The sequence below is a fragment of the Talpa europaea genome, assembly GCF_964194135.1.
Source record: "Talpa europaea genome assembly, chromosome: 1".
Classification (NCBI taxonomy): domain Eukaryota; kingdom Metazoa; phylum Chordata; class Mammalia; order Eulipotyphla; family Talpidae; genus Talpa; species Talpa europaea.
Window position 1 is genome coordinate 151,427,963 of NC_140073.1, and position 20,675 is coordinate 151,448,637.

Sequence of the window (20,675 nt, forward strand, 5' to 3'; positions counted from 1 at the left end):
CTACAGCTTCTTCCATGTTTTCTTTCTATGAATGAACAGGGAGACATATGCCTTTCTGGCTCAGTCCAGAGAGAACCCTAATAAACAGAAGCCAGAATTGAGGAAGAGTGAAATCATTACAGGTGGAGAGAAAGGGGTTTCAGAGCACAGAAAATTTGACCAGGAAATGATGAATACATGTTCTTGTTACACCCGAGGGGCAAAATCAAAATAGTCTTTCTATCTTCACTTGTGTGTTCATCACACTTTGGAAGTGCTGACATGTTTGACTCTGTGATGGGTGAAATAAAAAATGATTTTCTAACATTGTAATATTTGATCTTTGAGTAAGATGGGAATGTCTTATGAGTCTAAATAACACAAATGTCTTTGAAATTAACTAATTTACTCCACTGTATATTCTAGTTAATATTAACATACTTCAGACTGTACATTAAGCCAATCTTCTTCTAGCAGACACATGCACATACATACATGTTTTATTCTGTTGTTGGAGGAGGAGTTATCTCTATTTTCCTGGTGAATTTCTTGAATGTTTTCTTTCGTGTTTTCTATATGACAAACATCTTATTCAGTCCGATGCAGAATTCAATACTGACCCCCGCATGTTCGGAGGAGCAAGCATGTCCGAGAGGCGACCCTTCTCCCTTCCCGCGCCTTCACCTCACCTGCTGCTGCTCCCGGTCCTCGTCCTCACCGACTACGTGCGCTACAAGCCGGTCATCCTCCTGCAGGGGCTCAGCTTCGTCGCCACCTGGCTGATGCTCTTGTTCGCCCGAGGAGTGGCGGCCATGCAGGCCATGGAGTTCTTCTACGGGGTGGCCACCGCCGCCGAGGTGGCCTACTACGCCTACATCTACAGCGTGGTCAGCCCCGAGCACTACCAGCGGGTCAGCGGCTACTGCAGGGGCGTCACGCTGGCGGCCTACACGGCGGCCTCGGTGCTGGCCCAGCTGCTGGTGTCCCTGGGCCGCCTGCCCTACTTTTACCTCAACGTCATGTCCCTGACCTCGGTCTCCCTGGCCTGCCTGTGCGCCCTGTTTCTCCCCATGCCCGGGAAGAGCTTGTTTTTCCATGCCCAAGGCAGCCTGGAGGTCCCGAAGTGGCCCAGCAGGGAGGCGGTGCAGCAGGAGGCCCCTGGGTGGGAGGCGCCCGGCGGGGCTGCAGAGAAGCGGCCCTCGCGGGTGCCCACGGTCTCGGGGCGGCTGGCTGGGGGCCTGCGGGGGCGCGTGCAGGCCCAGGGCGCAGCGAGGCAGTTGTGCCAGCAGTGGCTGCGGGACCTGAGGGAGAGCTTCTCCAGCCGGCGCCTCCTCTACTGGTCCCTGTGGTGGGCGTCGTCCACGGCGGGCTACAACCAGGTGGTGAACTACGTTCAGGTCCTGTGGGATGACAAGGCCCCGGCCCAGGCCTCTCTGGTCTACAATGGGGCGGTGGAGGCGCTGGCGACCTTCGTGGGTGAGTGCGCACCTGCATCTTCTTTCACGGCTGCCCCACTAGCTTCTTATCCAGTTGCACAGCTGCCCCATGTTATGTAGAAAACTCAGGAGTGAAAACTCTGAGGGAGAAAGAGGAACATGATTCTTCTTTTAAATGTGGAGGAGTGACCGCCAGTAAGTCAGGAGCTCAGGACTTGAACCACAATTAAATTCATACCAGATTCCTAGGATTCCATTTCAGTATCAGGAAACGAGTTAGAGTGTCCCCCATTCTTCCAGGATTGTTCTGAATATCAAAAGGAAAATAAACATCTTGGAATACGTAAGGAGTTTTTTATTATTTTAGACAATGAACTGAACTATGATGACTTTGAAAATATTGCTGGAATATGTGTATTAATATGTGTATTAATAAATTATTTGACTTCCCTTGTGCCCACCCACTGCAATTCTAGGTTATATATCAAAAAATCGTTCAAAAGTAGTTTTCTTATGAGGTTTATATGAAGAGTGGGTAGTATGTGAAAGGCAGTAAAATCTGCCTTTGAGTTTACTCTACAATAAATATTTATATTCTGGTATATTTGAAAAGATTTAACTGAGACTTTGAAGATATTTTCTAGGAAGTAGGAGGTTTCCATGCCCTCATATACAAGGAATTTTTAGAAAAGTTAGGTAACCTCTGTTCTATTTTCTCTTGCTTTTGGAATATTTCATTTAATTCCTGGAAATCAAGACTTTGTTGAATTGTTTTGTGAAATTCCTTCCCCTCTATTCTATAGTCTAGGGGGGAAATTCAGTCTTCTTTTTTGTTTAAATGTCAGTAATTTGAAGCATAAATGGCTTTCATTTGAAACTATTATTATTATTATTATTACTGACCTTCAATACTGTTAATTATTCAATCTCTCAAATTCTATGAATCAATATAGTTGTTTACCCAATACCTCAAGTAAATTTGGCCAGATCTTGAAGACTTGAAAATGGAGACTAAAATAAGACTAAGATTATCATAGAGATTAAAATTTACAAGTCAGTGCAACACATGATCCATCACTGAAAATAATTTACAGTAAGAAACAGGCAAGTGTGAAGGGCCGGACACCTGTGCAGAATAGCTCTCCTTCTCTACCCCTCCCAGCATCTTGTGTTAAGTGCCTGGGTTGGTGTGCTTGTTCCCCTTTTCCCTGGTAAGGAACCTGCTCCCTCTCTGCTTAGTAGAGCATTTGGAATGTCTTTGATGCTGATTAGTGTTGCAACTCAATGATTGAAAGACTAGAAAATAAAGACAAAAGCCAAAAGAAAGCGGTTGCCAAAAGGAAAAACTCACATTTAGGTGGATCACACTGTTTTTGTGAAAATAATACATTCATCTTCCAGAATTACCAGAGACCTGAGTAAAGGAGTGTGTTGACATCTCCCACACATGTCTCAGTACATTCCATCCTCCTGTCTATTTCTCAGGGGCTGTGGCCACCTTGGCAGTGGGTCATGCGAATGTCAACTGGAATCTTCTGGGGGAGCTGGCGCTGGCCATCTTCTCAGTTGCAAATGCAGCCTCTCTATTCCTCATGCATCACACCACCAACATCTGGGTGTGCTACGCTGGCTATCTGATCTTCAAGTCCAGCTACATGCTTCTAATAACAATAGCCGTGTAAGTATTCCAGCACTTCCTTCCCTCCTAAGACTAAATCACTTTCTCTTTTCTGATTCTTATAGTTCCTTTGAGAACTTCCTAAAGATTTTAATGAATGGCTATATTAAGTGTTGACTACTCCAGGTCCTATCAGTCACAAACAACCTTCTTTTTCAATTAGCTACTAACCTTAAGGATGTTGTTAAGGTTAGTAATGAAGTAATTAAGTTACATAAATTTGTAAACTAAAAGCAATAATGTCAGGTTGTGATTTTTTATTTGCAGTAACTTGCCATAACATGTGGTGCAATCTTATTCTGAAAGATTAGGTTTAGATTTCATCCTTCATTTTGCTTGGTTGCTTGAATAATTTCAGGCACATTTTTTTGTGAACAAATATTCTCATGTAGTTATAAAAAAGGATCCTGAAAAAACTAGATGCAAAGATTCTAAGAATCCCAGAGAGCAGTTCTTTGAGATGATTGAAAACATTTGCTTCCACATATAAGAGAAAACTGACTGTTAAATGTGCTTCATATTTACCAAAAGAGATAAGAAATATTTGAATTTTCCCATTTTAAAAATTTTTATCTGTTATGACTAAAGTTACAACTGAATTTATAAGCTTTGGGTTTATATCATTATAATTCAATATCTTTACATGCTACATTCTGGTCTCCACCAAAAAGTCTAGTCTCCATTCACACCATGCATTTGTCTATTTCACTGAAATGTGTCAGTTTAATCAAACTCAAGTGTTTAGAGTGTCTTTTTTTTTTAAAGATTTATTTATTTATGCATACAAGAACTGGCCAGAGGTGTGGGGGTTAAGAGGATTCACCAGAGACAGAGTGGGAAACAGAACAGGCAGATTGACTGAAATACATTGCTGAGGGGAGCAGTGGGCGAGACAGGAGAGGTCTGCCACATCGTGTGGTTTCTCCTCAGGCAGCTGGGATCAAACCCACGCTGCAGAGGCTGCGGATAGCTTCACAACTCTATGCTCAACTGCCTGTGCCAGCAGGAGGCCCTGGCTGTGGACCAGAGGATCACACTGTTAGAAAAGCTGAGCTGAGGACTTGACATAGAGTTTCATCCATTATTTACTCTAAATCCAGTGACACAAGTAGCAGGGTCTTACTATGATGGGCTTGATGTATTTTTGGGTTTGAAACATTTGAATAAAAAAAGGAGACGGAGATGAGTCTGATGCCAAACTCATGTGGTTTATTGAAATCAATTTTCTTAGGTTTCCAGAAACAGAAAATAGCAGGAGAGACAGAGGAAGTGAAGACCAACAAAGAGGAGAAAAAGGGATAGAAGCAAACCTTTGAGCAGAACATCTCGGGAGCACGTGGCCTCCAACCATCCACCTGTTTTGCCGGCTCCCACTTAGGCTGCGGGTGGATGGAGCTTAGTGTGGGTGTTTCTGCATCGGAGGCAGGATCTCAGGGACCAGAGGGTGTGGATAAGCTCCTCAGCCTGAGAGCCACTCATGTCCCCCTGGTGACATTCAAATCAGGAGGGACTGGCAGACAGAGGGGGAATCTTACCAAGGACACAGTTTCAGGCAGCAACTGCGCGGAGGCTGGCAGCCGCCTAGCAGCAGCACTGCTTCTGGCAGCAGCACTTCTGCTGGCAACAGCACTTCTGCTGGCAACAGCCCTTCCCACAGCCACAGCCCTTCCCACAGCCAGAGCTGCAGCAGCAGGGTACGCAGCAGGGGGTGCAGCAGGTGGTGCGGCGGCAACAGCAGACCACAGGGGTGCTGCAGCAGCCCCCACAGCAGCCATTGCAGCAGGGGCAGCAGCCAGAGCAGCAGCCCACCCGGTAGCACCTGCAGGTGGTGCAGCTGTTACAGCCACCACAACCACCGCCGCAGCCACCACAGCCACCGCCGCAGCCACCACAGCCACCGCCACAGCCACCACAGCCACCGCAGCCGCCACAGCCACCGCCGCAGCCACCACAACCACAGCAACCCATGGTGTCAACAGAGAGGATTCAGGAGAGGTGAGGAGAGAGACTCAGGAGGTGAGGAAGGTCTGATGCTCTCTCCTCCACGAGGCCCTTTTATATCCAGTTTCAGCCAGGACATGTGGCCACTTCCTGGTCATCAGCCTCCTTATGTCAGCTTCCCTAGGAGATGTGACACGAGTGAATGTATTTCCTCATTGAAAACCTCTGATCGTACAATTGCTTATTTTAGTCTTACTTCTTCCTCAAGATATTTCTAACAAAAACAATATATTTCTAAGCTGTTTAATCTTGTCTTAATCGAGGTGTCTTCAGTCACAAGTGTGGCCAACTCTGAGTCTCCCTTGAGCAAAGTTCATCTGTTTAATGAGCTTGAGGTCCCTCAGCAGTGAAGATTTCCTTGTGTGAGTTTCCCTTCGAGCATTTCCACTCAGCTCCAGATATTCACTGCTGAAGGCCAGAGAAGGTGGCGTCTGATGTGTGGAAGTCAAGCATGTCAATTTGCTTGTTCTCTCATGTCATGATGTTCTGAGACTAAGAAGTCAGAGATTTCTCCCTCATGTTGTCCTTGGCACAGGGGCCCAAGCGCAGGGAACTTGGCTAGGGTTGCTTTGGGTGATCCCAGGGGTAATGGCTTTCCACGTCAGCCTCCCAACAGCCTCAATTCCTCTTCCTCCCCTGGGATCTGGATAGTGGAGGAAGTTGCCTAGATCGTCTTCGCCAGTTTGACTTTCCAGTGAAATCCACATTCTTCTGTGACTCAATTCCCTAAGTTTAGACTAAGTCATCTCTGTCCAAAGTAGACTATTTTTTAGAGCAGCTTTTGTTTCACCTAAGAGTTGAGCTTTTGCATCTATCTCCAGCTCCCCCATGCCCATGAATCCCCCACCCCCTCATCCTCACATACCACCATCCTGCACCAGTGTGGGCCAATAATTACAATCAATGGGCCAACACTGACACACCACTGTCACCCACAATCCCTTGTTCACATAAGGCTCATTTGATGTCAGACATTTCCTGAGTTTGGGCACATGTAGAGGGATAGGCAGCAACCACTGAGCTCATCCAGAGTTGAAACAGCTTTAAAAACCATGCCATATGATTGGAATTGTCATGTTTTGTTAAAAAAAATTACATGACTTATTTCCTTTATTTATATCTAGGTATGAAATAATCACACAGTGACCTTGACTGCTATTAATTGGCTGAAAGTAAATAAAGTAAATGTCTTTACATATCACAGCAGGACTTGAATGGCCATTATGCAATTTAAGAGGTCCAGGAGCTGTGTAAGAAGGCTTTCCTGAGTTGTATTTTGGGTAGATAGGACAAGTAAGGTGGGTGCTTTCTGCAATCTCATTAATATTTCCTCACCAATATTGACCATAAATGCTATCATTTTATTGGTGGACCAATAACTGAATGCATGAACAATGGTTAGAAATGGAAATTGTTAAATCTCCAGAAGAACTGGGTATTATTTGGTACCTACTCATGTTGTCACACCAACAGTTTTTAAATTCCCAATCCTGTCTTTATTTTTCTTGAGCCAATTACTATTCTTCTCTCACCAGTTCATTTATGTTATCTACTGGAGAACTGCCCCACTACATCATGACAAAGTTTTGACTGCTATTGGATTAAGAACACATTTTCCCCAGAAATGTCAGCAAAATGATTTCTAAGAGCATCTGGAGTGTCAACTTTAGAATCTTAGTAATTGCTAAGTCAGCAACTAAACATATGGTATCCGACAATCTCTGAATATAGAGACATTTTTAATTTTGTCTCCATTGGAAGTAACTAATCCACTTTACCTCCACCAGATTCCAAAATTACACCCACTCCAAAAGCCCATCTCCTTTCTTTGTAAATGTTGAGTTTTGCCCCTGGCTAGGGTACAAGCCAATGTTAGTGCATATAACCTGGCTTGTTGGTATTTTGTAAACAAAGGCAATGGTGCTGATTCAATGACATAACAGCATATCCAGTGCAATGTTTACCATTTTCAGCTTTCAAATATGAACCATCGGTGAACCATGATATATCTGCATTATCCAAAGAAAGAGAGAGGAGGCCCAGAAATGAAGGGAAAAGAGCGCTGGAGGCAGGGCTAGCGCACATTAAGATGCAGAGGAGAGAGAAGCTTCAGAAACCATTTTCTTTTTCTGTTTTTTAGTTTTAGTCAATTTTGCAAACACAATTTTGGAAGCCTCCACATACCAATAAAAACTGACTTCCTGTTCCATTTTAGCAATTTCAAAGTCATGGTTGTCCAATTCAGTTTTAAGAAAAGCAAGTTGGTAAGTTAGTGTTTCTCATAATGGAATTCTAAATTACTTTTTTAGTTAATTTAGTCCATTACATTAGATATGTGCATGTGGAAGAAGCTTGATACTGGAATGTGAAGCTGGCAGAAGCTCCTGATGAAGGGACTTCCTGTGAACACTTAGATGGCCGAGATCCAGTTTATTTTGTTATTATTACTATTATTATCAGGAATTTCCAAAATGAAATGGGGGTGACCCCCATTCTAAGTTAAACTCAGATTAAAGGCCAAGACTCAACTTTCTTTCAACAAAGCAGATCAGGGCACTAAGGCACAAATGCACGACCTTTAGTGGAATAGCCTCCAGAAAAATCTTCAAAAATATCTGGTACAAATGAAAACCAAGCCCAATCCCATAGTGGTCCTTTCTCAGAACTAATGACCTTGAATGCAATAAATATCTCAATTTAAAAAAAGGGATGATATTAGATCCCCAAAGTCTACAAATTTAACAAGATAGAGACTTTGGACATGACACCTAGAAAAGACTTTCCTGGAACAGCAGGACCAGAGAGCATTATTTTATTACATATCTGACTGTTGATCAGTGATTCTTTCAGAGAAAGACCTTGGTCAAAAGGGGGAAATATGAACATCAATACAGAATGCTGTTTAAATGAGGTCTGGAAGCTGAAGCAGGAGTATCCATGCTTATGCAAATCAGCAAGCAACAGGATCCAGAAAATTTATATCTCCCATGGGAGGAACTGGTTCCCCTTCTTGTACAATGAAGGGATGATCTTTCAGAGGTTATTTGGGAGTGACTGGTTGTCAGCCCTGGATTCAGGGATGCAGGTAGGTTTCACATAAACACATTCTGCACTTGTCCTCTTTTCTGATGTTTGTTTCGGAGTAAACCAAGAGTGATCCAGCTAACAAAGCTAAGAAATGTGTGATAGGGAGTGGGAGCTATTCCCTGCAAACCCTCGGGAGGGTCAAACCTGACTGCACGTGACAATGCCCCTTGAGCCAGACCCTCCACTCCTGGTTGACAAGAGGACTCCCAGCTGCCCCAGGAATGGCTGCCTGGGGAAACCAAATGCAGTCAGTTATCACAGCATCAGCTCAGACATGGCATGTGGTGTGATGTAGGCTGGCGGCTGTGCATATGGCTGGTGACAGCCCCTGTTTTCTGGGTCCTCAGGTGCCTTGATGGAATTTATAGGGCATCTGACTTAGAAAAGTATGCAAGCATTCTAACCAACCTAGCTGGCATTCTAAAACAGGAAGGTTATTTGTGAATTACAAGATTCTCCCATGACAACTGACCCAAACAGCAACAGGGAAGCAGTCATGTGCCCTCCCTCCCCCAGCCTGAGGTCGGTATATAAGGGCCTCCCCCAGCAGAAGGGGCATCAGACCTTCCTCACCTCCTGAGTCTCTCTCCTCACCTCTCCTGAATCCTCTCTGTTGACACCATGGGTTGCTGTGGTTGTGGTGGCTGCGGCGGTGGCTGTGGCGGCTGCGGTGGCTGTGGTGGCTGTGGCGGTGGCTGTGGTGGCTGCGGCGGTGGCTGTGGTGGCTGCGGCGGTGGTTGTGGTGGCTGTAACAGCTGCTACAGCTGCAGGTGCTACCGGGTGGGCTGCTGCTCTGGCTGCTGCCCCTGCTGCAATGGCTGCTGTGGGGGCTGCTGCAGCACCCCTGTGGTCTGCTGTTGCCGCCGCACCTCCTGCTGCACCCCCTGCTGCGTACCCTGCTGCTGCAGCTCTGGCTGTGGGAAGGGCTGTGGCTGTGGGAAGGGCTGTTGCCAGCAGAAGTGCTGTTGCCAGCAGAAGTGCTGCTGCCAGAAGCAGTGCTGCTGCTAGGGGGCTGCCAGCCTCCGCGCAGGTGCTGCCTGAAACTGTGTCCTTGGTAAGATTCCCCCTCTGTCTGCCAGTCCCTCCTGATTTGAATGTCACCAGGGGGACATGAGTGGCTCTCAGGCTGAGGAGCTTATCCACACCCTCTGGTCCCTGAGATCCTGCCTCCGATGCAGAAACACCCACACTAAGCTCCATCCACCCGCAGCCTAAGTGGGAGCCGGCAAAACAGGTGGATGGTTGGAGGCCACGTGCTCCCGAGATGTTCTGCTCAAAGGTTTGCTTCTATCCCTTTTTCTCCTCTTCTGTTGTGTCTATATCCGCTGTCTCTTTTCTTGCTGTTTCTATAAAACTAAGACAATATGTTCTCAATAAAGCAAAAGAAATTGGCATGAAAGACTGTCTCCTTTTTTTTGTTTCTAATTAGAATGTTTTTAATCCAAAGATGCCCCAAGCTCCGTAAAGCGAGTAAGACCCTGCTGCATGTCAGCAACGCGCTGACCATAGTCCATGGACGCTGTCTCTGCAGATGTTCATGGGATGGCAAACATTGGATGGATTCAACTATGCGCTTATGTAAATTAGAAGAAAGTTAGAGAAAAGATTCTTGAAGCTTTGTGTCAAGCAAGTTAGTTCATCACTTTGTTTCAAACCCCAGGCTCAGCTTTTCTAACGGTGTGATCCTCTGGGCTACAACCAGCGGAAATTCAACACCTTCAACACTGTGCGTGTCCACCTAGGTCGGGTTATGGCAGCTTTTATCACTTTAATGAAAGTTTCCCCTTCATGCATGCTCTGTCTCCTTGGCAGATTATGGTCACAAATACAAACTTGGGCACAAGGAACAAATCTGTGAGGAAGAGCAGGGAGTCACCAGCCCCCTCCCCAGGCTGGCCACCCTGTAGGAGTGAGCAGAACATGACAACATTGAGCACAGACGTCAGGGTGATGCTTTCAAGCCGCGTCTCAGCTCCCAGCAGGTGAACGCACACACAGGCTGCGGTTGGTGAGCCCCCCCCGAACCAGGGCCTCTCCTCAGGATTTTCTCCCTAAATCTGCTCTGGGTGGCCGTGGAGATGGGGGAGGGGCCAGTGTTGCCTCTGTCCACGCCTGGGGACCACTGAGGTCAGGGGTCCTCACTGTCCACTCCCAGCTCTGATCCTGGCTGTGCTCCCAGAGAGGTTGCTCCTGGGTATGATGAGGAGCACTCAGCCAGCCAGATGAGCACCCCCAGGAAGAGAGTCAGGGGAGCTTCTGGCATAGCCTGCGAGAGCCTCACGTGCCCCAAGGAAACTGGGCGCTTCCTCCAGGCCCAAGTCTGTGTCTGGGTCCCCTGGGGGATGGCAGGCAATGCTGCCTCTGGGGGTGGGAGGAGGTGGGTGACTGGTCCCTCCTGGGCAGCCCCTAATTAGTGTGAGCATCAAGCAAACCAGATCGTATGAGACAGAAGACTCACTTCAGCATGTGCTGAGGGCTCCCAGCTCCATCAGACACTGGGGATGGGTGGGAGTATGGGGGGTCCACAGAGAGAATCCCGGGCTAGAGCTGCCTGCCTTCAGGGCATCAGGCCTGAGTGATGTCTTCCCTCAAAGTCCCAGCAAAATGAACAATGTGCATTAGAGCACAGTGTCTTTATAAATACATCGTTTCCATCATTACAGATATTTGAGCACCTAGATGTTCTCGGCACTGTTCTAAGCACCAAGAATAGTTCCATGAACAAAACAGATACAATATCACTCTCCTGAACTCATGTCCCTGTGAGGGAGCGAGACCACACCTATTTCATATCATGGGAGAGTATGAATATACCCAAATCCACACCAGCCAGACATAGATTATAGAAGAATGCCAGAATTCTAGCAGAATTAATGTTATTAAATTAATTAGCACAATGATTATCAAATTAATTACAGAAGAGATGCTCACAGTGCATTTGAGGCGGAGATTGTTGCCATTGTTTTCTGTGCCCCTGACGTCCTATACAATGTCAACTATATTAAAATATGTCTGGGGAAAAGAAACAGGATAGATTTTGAGTGTAAGAGTCTGGATGGGATTTCAAGCTTAACTGGAATGGTCCAATTTGTATTCCAGGAGAAGGAGACTTCTGATGTGATAGATCGTGAAGGGCAGCAGACGGCTTCCCCTGAGAAGCCAGGACAAGAGAGAATCTGGTGAGGGAGGTTGAGGTGGGGCAGTGTGCTGGGTGTGTGACCCATACCCTAGGGCTCTCTCAGGAAAGCTGCAGTGAGAGGGTGACAGGCAGCGGGGCTCTGAGGACTAGAGGGAATGAACCTCAGCAAAACACTGGATGGGGACCCTCCCCCTACCCTTTCCCCTCTCTGCCATAGCCAGGGGGCATTTCATGGAAATGTGACCTCACTCAAAGTAGAGGATCTGGACTTGGGGTGAACAAGCTCCTGGCTGCAGTTTGTTTTTGCTTGGGGCGAGTGCATGCTGTTTCCTAGGGCACACTGGTGTCAGACACATGCAGGTGCAGAATCTGTAAGTTTGAGAGTAAAATATACTTGATGTTTAATGTCTGTCGGTTGCATGTAGCAGTTTATTTGGTAAACTTCTATAAGTGGACACTTAGGTATTTTCTAACATGTAGTTATCATATAATGATGCTGTCGTAAATGTCCAAACTTAATACACTGAGACATGAAGCAGATTCCCCAGGTTCAAATCCCAGCTCTAAATGACTACTTTGATCAATGATGTCACTTCTTTGGTCTTATTTCTAAAATGGGAATTATAATTATAAAGCCTAATACACAGTGTTATATGCATATAAGTGAACCACCAACTGGTTCAGCAGAGGTCAATAATTTTAACTCCATATTATGGCTTTTCTTTCTTCTGATTATTTCCTTTGGGTAGAATCCTAGAGATGAAGTTACTAGATCAAAGGTCAGCCGGGCTTCCCACAGTGGGAAGAGTTACAATATCCCCCTTTATGTCTATGGGTTATCTCCCCCACTGTGTATGATGCTTGCTTTGTAGCCTGTAAGCAACAGTAGATGAGATTTTAATTATATTTTGTTAATAAAGCACATAAAAAATTAGTATTTTTCTTGAGAATTAGAAAAATTGAACATCAATTTATAATTATACACCCTTTGTCAACCTTTTAGATTTTTCAACTGTTAATTATATAAAAAAATAATATTTAAACACATATAGTGAACCCATGTCCTATGCAACTAAGGCTTAAATACTTTCATGGAAGTTCTATCACATCATTTCATGCACACATATTTAGTGTGTAAGATAAGGATTTGGTTGGATTCAAATGTAACCACACTATCATTAGCTTGCCTAAAAATTAAGAGTAAAATTAATGTTTTTTATTAATTAGTAATGCTCTAATCCCCCAGTTACCTCATTTAGAAAGCAGTTTTCTAGCTTGCATTAGCTGGTCATGAGGTAAAACAGTGGGCTGGGGTGTAACTTACCATCTCTTCTTCCTCTGGGTGCTCCCCCTTCTAGCTTGCACTCTCTCTCTCCTTGAAATGTCTTTGTTCTTCAGTAGAGTTTTCTGTAACTGAACTTTCGAGTTGATCGCATCCTGATGGAGATGATTTAACACCCTGCATTTTCTGCAAATGGTGATTAGGTTGTGAGGGTACAGGATTCTATGTCCATTTTTGAATTAGATTCTATCACAGGTGACATGGAGTTCTCCCAAAAGGAGACACCTAATTCTATTTGTCTCTTCTTGTGTGATTTTTTAAAGATTTATTTATTTATGCATACAAGAGCTGGGGCACAGGCCAGAGATGCGGGGAGGTGTCGGGGTGAGAGGATCCACCAGAGACAGAGTGGGGAACAGAACAGGCAGACTGACTGAAACACACTGCTGAGGGGAGCAGTGGGCGAGATGGGAGAGGTCTCCCTTGCCATGTGGGTTTCTCCCTGACCGCCGGGGATCCAGCTCGTGCTGCAGAGGCTGTGGATTACTTCATAGTGCGGTGCTTAACCCCTTGCACCACCAGGGAGGCCCTGATTTTTTTTTAACTGTTAAATTTATTCATTTTCTTGCATCATTGTTAACTCCTTGTGTGATATTGGTATCCATTGTTAGTCTCTGCCGACATCCATTAACTCAGTATGGTTATAAAATGGAGATATACATTTCCTTCCTATTAGCCATAGGATTGCATCAAATCAGGTTTTTCTTTCTGAAACCTTCCCTAATACGTTTTGTTCCCCCTCAGGTACCCATACAATACCTCACACCTCAAAACCCCTCACACCAGGCATTTCCTGGACTACATGTTATAATCATAGGGTAAGTTTCCGTTTACACATTTGATCTTGAACACATTGTATTCTGCCTTTCATTATGAGTATCGACAAGATCTCGAGTCATTCTTTTTCAGTTCCCAGAGCTCTAGCCTGCTCCTGGGACGGCTGTGCCGTCTTCTGCCGTGCAAGTGGACCATGCAGCCTGGAAGTCAAGGGAAGACATGTGGAGTTCCCTTGCTTTCAACTCTGCTGCAACCAATACGCTAGCAAATAACAGGTCTTTATCCAAGATGTGAAATTTTCGAGTTGAAAGGCATGTAATTTTAAAAATGTGCACACTGACGAATTGCTCCCCTAAGAAATAGCCCCATTTAGCATTCTTACCAATACATAGAGCAGTCACTGTTTCCCCATGTGCATGAAACAGGTGGCTGTTCTTTGCCAAAATAATCAGTGGAGAAAACTGGGAAAAACCTCTGCAAGAGAGTTTTGAAGGATGAACATCCAACTGTCTCAAATAAGTTTACATAATGCAAAAAGCTGGTGGTGGGGTGTGTGTGTGTGTGTGTGTGTGTGAGTGATAACCTATGTGGAAAAGTTACTTTTGCAAAAAAAAAAAAAATGTAGAGCTCATGTCAAAGCTTCCTTGCTCTCAAAGTTGATTTGCTTATATTTAATGTGAAAATGAGGTTCTAAATTGAGGGATGATAGGATGTTCTCTGTTATAGAGAACATTTGGATCATAGGTAGGCTGTATTGGATAAAACACTTCAGGAGTTAATCTTTTGTAATTAAACTAGGATTTTAAATTTAATTGAGAAAATCAACTTGTCAAAAAGATACCATTCCCAAATAAGATTTCAATTGTAAATAAAAAATCCTTATTTTGCCTAAGAAGGAATATACCTGAATTAGCAAGATGCCCAATGTAAACTTTGTGATACTTTGTGTGTTTACTTACCTTTTATTGTCAATTTATTTAGGCTTTCTTGAGCAAAGAAAATATTTCAAGTCACAGTATAGATTACGCACAGGTAAACCATTTGAACAATGTGGTGTTGATTAATGAGGGCCTTCCACTACAGAAGGGGTACATGGGGGACATGTCCTCCCCAGTCAGCACTGCCCATCCCCCCCCCCAGGGAACCACCAGACAAGAAGCTTCCGTGAGTCAGTATTTGGAGGATGATTCAGTATAGTTTATTAAACATTTAGGAGAAATTAGAAATACATGTCAGCAATTGAGAAATCAGGAACCCATTGTACTTACAGATGGGAAGGCAGACCTCAGCAGACAAGGCCATGAACACGTGCTACAGAATAAAACATGAGGATCTTGATGCTGCTGGTCTGGGATCTGGGCCGTGGGCTGCTATTCAGGTGCTGCAGGTGCTCACAGCTTTGGATATACTTTTCTGGTTTGGTTTAGACGCTTTTTAGTTGTGAAGACTTGAGCTCCCCAAGGCAAAAGAAGAAGAGCACAAAACCTAGGCCCCACACGGAGATGAGGCAGACAAGCCTCACAGGCACAGCCAGCAGGTCAGGACAGCAGGCAAGAAGGGACTGAGGCATCTGGCCCCTCACAGCTAAAGCCCTGCCAGGGACCAGGCCAGCGCCCCCAAAGGAGCAGGACTGTCAGCATCACCAAGGGTTACAGCCACCAGCCACCAAACAGAGAGAATAAGCAAGATGTCTCCATCCTTCTCCATGATGACCTTGAGTAAGGTGTCCTGCTATCACTCTCAAGACACGCAGATCACCAAAACTTCAGACTATGAGATATTCATCAATTCCAACAAACCAGAAATGTGTCTTTCTTCTCTACTCAACAAGAGAAAATTCCCAGGAAGAGAAAATTCCCAGATGGCTCAAGTGACAAGGAACCAGCAGGGAGCAGAGGGATGGAGGGAGCCTTAGCAACAGGAGTAAGCATCCATGCAGACCTCACCCTAGCAGCAGCACTGCTTCTGGCAGCAGCACTTCTGCTGGCAACAGCACTTCTGCTGGCAACAGCCCTTCCCACAGCCACAGCCCTTCCCACAGCCAGAGCTGCAGCAGCAGGGTATGCAGCGGGGGGTGCAGCAGGAGGTGCGGCGGCAGCAGCAGACCACAGGGGTGCTGCAGCAGCCCCCACAGCAGCCATTGCAGCAGGGGCAGCAGCCAGAGCAGCAGCCCACCCGGTAGGACCTGCAGCTGTAGCAGCTGTTACAGCCACCACAGCCACCACAGCCACCGCCGCAGCCACCACAGCCACCGCCGCAGCCACCGCAGCCACCACAGCCACCACAGCCGCCACAGCCACCGCCGCAGCCACCACAACCACAGCAACCCATGGTGTCAACAGAGAGGATTCAGGAGAGGTGAGGAGAGAGACTCAGGAGGTGAGGAAGGTCTGATGCCCCTTCTGCTGGGGGAGGCCCTTATATACCAGTTGGATGAACTTACAAGGCCAGTTCCTTGTTTACCTTACCTCCCAGAAAAGATATCACGAGGCCTCTTATATCCTTCTTGGAACCACAGCATTTAATAGTGCTAATTTTAACCTTTACTGTGCCTTAAAACTATATTTGTATGAGGACATACACTAAGACCTCCGAGTCCATGACAACTTAAATGTATATATATATTTTTTTCCACAGGGCCTAAAATAGTACCTGACTCATTGGAAATATTCAATAGCTATCTTTTGATTTAAATACCCACCCAGAGTATTTTATAATAATCTATATTTTATTTTTATAACTGCAAGAATCTTAATCTACAGCCAGGAAAAAATCTTTTGTTTCTGTATTTACTTCTTAGTCACCACAAGTTAGGAAAAAAAAGGTTATCTCCCCACTGGGATTTATTACACATTCTTAAATTACCAAAAATCTCTTGAAAGAGTAACTGAAAATCCAGATTCAATAGGCAAGAGTAGGTATCTGTCCCCGATTGCATTTTATCTCATCCCTTAAAATTCATATTTTTATCTTTACCTTTTGGAATCTTTTTCTTAACAAAGGAATTACTTCATCATGAAAACTTAACAAAAAATAATTCCATGATGTCATAATCTAAAATATAATTTTCTGCAAACTTCTCATGAGTCTTCTGCCAAGAGTGCAGTTTCTTTCTTTCTTTTTTTTTTTAAGGATTTATTTATTTATTTATACAAGCACTGGGTACAGTCAGAAGCGCGGGAGGGTGAGAAAATTCACCAGAGCCAGAGCGGGGAGCAGAGCAGGCAGAAGGACCGAAGTACACTGCTGAGGGGAGCAGCAGGCAGCAGGAGAGGTCTGCACGCCATGCGGGACCCTCCTCTGGTGGCCGGGGAGCAGCTGGGGATCTAACTGGTGCTGCAGAGGCTGCAGGCAGCTTCGCAACCCAGCGCTCAACTGCTGCGCCACCAGGGAGGTCCAAGAGTACAGTTTCTAATGGCTGTTTTCTTATTAAGTAACTAGGAAATCTAAACCAGAAAATTTTCATCTGGTGACTGGTCTGCTCCTGGGACTCTCTCAGGTTTAAGAATAGGGCCAGGCCCAATATTTCAACCTGACTTATCAGGACCCGAGGGAATGTTTATTTGAACTGATGGGCTTTGGTCCGTCAGGGTGGATTCTGGCTGTGGGGCTGTCATCACCTGTCCCGGGTGGCCCACAGGTGTGATCAATGGTCCATAGAGCCATGTTCATGTCTTGAGAATTTAGGCTTACTTGGCTGGTCCTGTTCCTCCAGACAAGTTACAGCAGAGGAACCACCCATGGCTACTCTTGGAATTTGACCACAGCTCCTGGAATGCAGAGGACCTGGTTTCGGTGTTTCTCTTGTTCCCAGAGTATTGGTGCCCCTGCATTTACAATTGGTGTCTCCTCTACAAGCTCTTGTGAAAGCTGGAGAAGAAGCCTCAGAAATCTCTTCTTTGATCTACTTTCAGTCAACCTGAAGACTTTCAGCATTCCTCTAGCTTGCCATGCCATTGCCCAGCTTCCCCAGGACAGTCTGTGAGTACAGGGGACAGTCATACAACCTCGACCAGGGCCCACATCAGAAATAGAGGCATTTCCAGGCCCTTGGCACTGCTTTCCCTCTATATTTTGGCAATTGCTTTTCTTACGCCTGCACTAAAAATACAACAGTTATTTTATTCATGAGAAAATCCAAGGTTTTCCAAGGAGGCTGCTATGCTAAAAATAACAGTGTTGTTATGGCAAGGGTACTCAAGGAGGAAGTAAATAAAAGATCTTGTGAGATTTTTCCATGGAAATTGAGCTAAAAACAGCAGTGTTTGATGGTATATAAGGGGCTCTTAGCAGAAGACAGCCTCAGAATCCACTCACTTCTCCTGAGTCTCCCTCCTCACCTCGCAAGTCTCTCCTGAATCTTTTCTATTGACACCATGGGTTGCTGTGGTTGTGGTGGCTGCGGCGGTGGCTGCGGTGGCTGTGGTGGCTGTGGTGGCTGCGGTGGCTGCGGCGGTGGCTGTGGTGGCTGTGGTGGTTGTGGTGGCTGTGGTGGCTGTAACAGCTGCACCACCTGCAGGTGCTACCGGGTGGGCTGCTGCTCTGGCTGCTGCCCCTGCTGCAATGGCTGCTGTGGGGGCTGCTGCAGCACCCCTGTGGTCTGCTGTTGCCGCCGCACCTCCTGCTGCACCCCCTGCTGCACCCCCTGTTGCTGCAGCTCTGGCTGTGGGAAGGGCTGTGGCTGTGGGAAGGGCTGTTGCCAGCAGAAGTGCTGTTGCCAGCAGAAGTGCTGCTGCCAGAAGCAGTGCTGCTGCTAGGGCGTGGTCTGCAGGGGGCGCTGCGCAGATGCTTGTTCCTATTGCTAATGCTCCCTCCTTCCCTCTGTCTACCCCTACCGTCTCAGTCACTCAGGCTTTATGCCCCTTTCTTCTTTGGCTCTTCTCTCTGTAGTTTAAATAGTTTTGTCCATTTGTCAGGTAACTGCATGGACATTTTATACAATGTCATCTAAGGAAAAAGATGGAAAGCATCTTGATTTTTGAGCTCAGCACATTGAGATAATGATTTGAACTTTTTTTCTTAAAACCTTTTCTATCTATGCATTTGGACTTCTTATCTTCACCATAAATATTCTGTCCTTTCTGTGGCCAGAGTTTGTCCTGATATTCCACTAAAAATTTCAATAAAGTGCACAAATAAACTATAAACATTTTCTCTTGTCTTATTCTTAGCATATTTATTCATTAAACTAGTATTAATTATGGTTTTCCCTGGGTTGGGATACAAAATAATTGTATCAAAGATACAAAAATAATTGTACCCTTGTGTAATTTTCAATTCAGCCCTGTACCAATTGCCAAGAATAGAAGACTGAATACTGATAAGCCTGCAAACAGTGGGGGTGAGGTATGTCCTGGCAGGAGGACATTGCATAGCTGGATGGGGGAATGGATATAAAAGACAGGAAGACATGCCCAAAAGAAATCACACTTGGGGTGTGTTTGGAAGAATTTGTAGCTTTTGACAAGTGGAAATGGATTGCAGACAGATACTCCCGGAAGAAAAGGAAAAAAAGAATAAGGATGGGGAAGTCAAGACATACATGGCAGTTAGCAAGCCACGAGCTTGACCTAAGTATAGAGTATATCAACATAAATAGACATAAGTGATGAAAAGGAGATGACGCCTATAATTGGAAGGCTGAAGATTTAATTATAATAGCAGCAGCAGCAACAAAAATAGCTAGCATTCATGTTGTGCTAAAGAGCCAGGCATTCTTCTAAGAACTGACATGATTTGATAGAGACTCTTATTATGTCCATTGCGTATATGGGGAACAGAACAGAGAGGTTAAACAACTTGCTTAAAACACACAGCTGCTGGGCCTCCCTGGTGGCGCAGGTGGTTGAGTGCTGCACTGTGAAGCTGTCTGCAGCCTCTGCAGCGCGGGTTTGATCTGGGCTGGCCAGCCGGCAAGAATCCCACATGGCGAAGCAGACCTCTCCTGTCTCTCCCGCTGCTCGCCTCAGCAGTGTATTTCATCAGTCTGCCTGTTCTGTTCCCTGCTCTGTCTCTGGTGAATCCTCTCACCCCCTGCACATCTGGCCTGTACCCCAGCTCTTGTATGCATAAATAAATCTTTAAAAAAAAAACAAAACACAGCTGCTGCTGGAGGAGTTGGCCACACAACAATGCTAAAGGTCAATGAAATGTTTGAAAGGGACATTTAGCTGAGCAACAACATGCAGAATTAATTGGTTCCTGGGGAGAACTGAAACTGTGTCTGTAATTCTGGGGAAAGCAATAAGGACCGGCGATAGGGAAAAGTGGAATGGCAAGTGCATCTGTAGGCAACAAAAGCATCAGAGAGAGCACAAAATCCAATAAATGACAGCGACATCTGCAATTACAAAACAGACAAGGTAACCAGGATGATTGTGGACTGAATTGTTTCTATGCCCCAATGGGATGGTGTTTTGTACCAGAGTGTTGTTGTTCTGCCAGGACACCGGGGCAGGGGGTCACCTGCAAGTCCAGAGGCCATCTCGTGCCAGGACTCAGCCATGTTGGCATCAAGATCTCCAAATTTTAGCTCCAGATTGTGAGGAAGTAAACCTTTGTTATTTGTTTATTTATTTATAAGATTTATTTATTTATTTATTTATTTATGCATGCACTGGGTACAGTCAGAAGCGCGGGAGGGTGAGAGAATTCACCAGAGCCAGAGCAGGGAGCCGAGCAGGCAGAAGGACCGAAGCACACTGCTGAGGGGAGCAGCGGGTGGCAGGAGAGGTCTGCGCGCCATGTGGGACCCTCCTCTGGTGGCCGGGGAGCAGCCGGGGATCGAACCAGTGCCGCAGAGGCTGCGGGCAGCTTCGCAACCCAGCGCTCAACCGCTGAGCCACCGGGGAGGCCCAACCTTTGTTATTTAAATCACCCAGTCTATGGTATTTTATTTTGGAAGCCTGAGTTGACAGATACATGGATGTAACAATAGGTAGAAATATCTATTCTGAGAGATTCGGGATATTAGATGAGAGAACTATTTTAAAAGTTATTTTAGGTATGGTCAGCAACTGTACAACTGACCATCTCTTTTAAGGTTTTTGCTTCACTTTGTAGAGGAGTTAATAAAGTAAAAAAAGGAGTTAATAAAGTAAAAGAGGAGTTAATAAAGTAAAAAAGTGGTCCAATAAAAACATACAAGCTAAATTCTCTCATATATCACCCCAATCCTATTTCATGGTCTATTTATTTTATCCCATTGGGTTGAGTATTTTAGGAAGAGGCAATCTG

General features: G+C 45.5%; 5 protein-coding genes across 5 annotated transcripts; 3 read left to right on the forward strand and 2 right to left on the reverse strand.

The window, feature by feature from the left end:
• Positions 1-442: 442 nt before the first annotated feature.
• LOC311176999 (thiamine transporter 2-like) lies at positions 443-3,097 on the forward strand (the record flags this gene model as incomplete). The annotated part of the gene is made up of 2 exons (XM_084242699.1): positions 443-1,455; positions 2,901-3,097. The coding sequence occupies exons 1-2, from the start codon at positions 606-608 to the stop codon at positions 3,095-3,097; spliced, it is 1,047 nt and encodes a 348-aa protein (XP_084098825.1). The 5' UTR covers positions 443-605.
• Positions 3,098-4,674: 1,577 nt separating this feature from the next.
• Positions 4,675-5,061, reverse strand: LOC311185165 (uncharacterized protein; the record flags this gene model as incomplete). The annotated part of the gene is made up of 1 exon (XM_084255662.1): positions 4,675-5,061. The coding sequence occupies one exon, from the start codon at positions 5,059-5,061 to the stop codon at positions 4,675-4,677; it is 387 nt and encodes a 128-aa protein (XP_084111788.1).
• A 3,741-nt stretch (positions 5,062-8,802) lies between these two features.
• Positions 8,803-9,189, forward strand: LOC311174288 (uncharacterized protein; the record flags this gene model as incomplete). The annotated part of the gene is made up of 1 exon (XM_084238537.1): positions 8,803-9,189. The coding sequence occupies one exon, from the start codon at positions 8,803-8,805 to the stop codon at positions 9,187-9,189; it is 387 nt and encodes a 128-aa protein (XP_084094663.1).
• A 6,197-nt stretch (positions 9,190-15,386) lies between these two features.
• LOC311180955 (uncharacterized protein) lies at positions 15,387-15,770 on the reverse strand (the record flags this gene model as incomplete). The annotated part of the gene is made up of 1 exon (XM_084249066.1): positions 15,387-15,770. One exon carries the CDS (start codon positions 15,768-15,770, stop codon positions 15,387-15,389), a length of 384 nt encoding a protein of 127 aa, XP_084105192.1.
• A 2,045-nt stretch (positions 15,771-17,815) lies between these two features.
• Positions 17,816-18,196, forward strand: LOC311172464 (uncharacterized protein; the record flags this gene model as incomplete). The annotated part of the gene is made up of 1 exon (XM_084235946.1): positions 17,816-18,196. The coding sequence occupies one exon, from the start codon at positions 17,816-17,818 to the stop codon at positions 18,194-18,196; it is 381 nt and encodes a 126-aa protein (XP_084092072.1).
• Between the last annotated feature and the right edge of the window lie 2,479 nt (positions 18,197-20,675).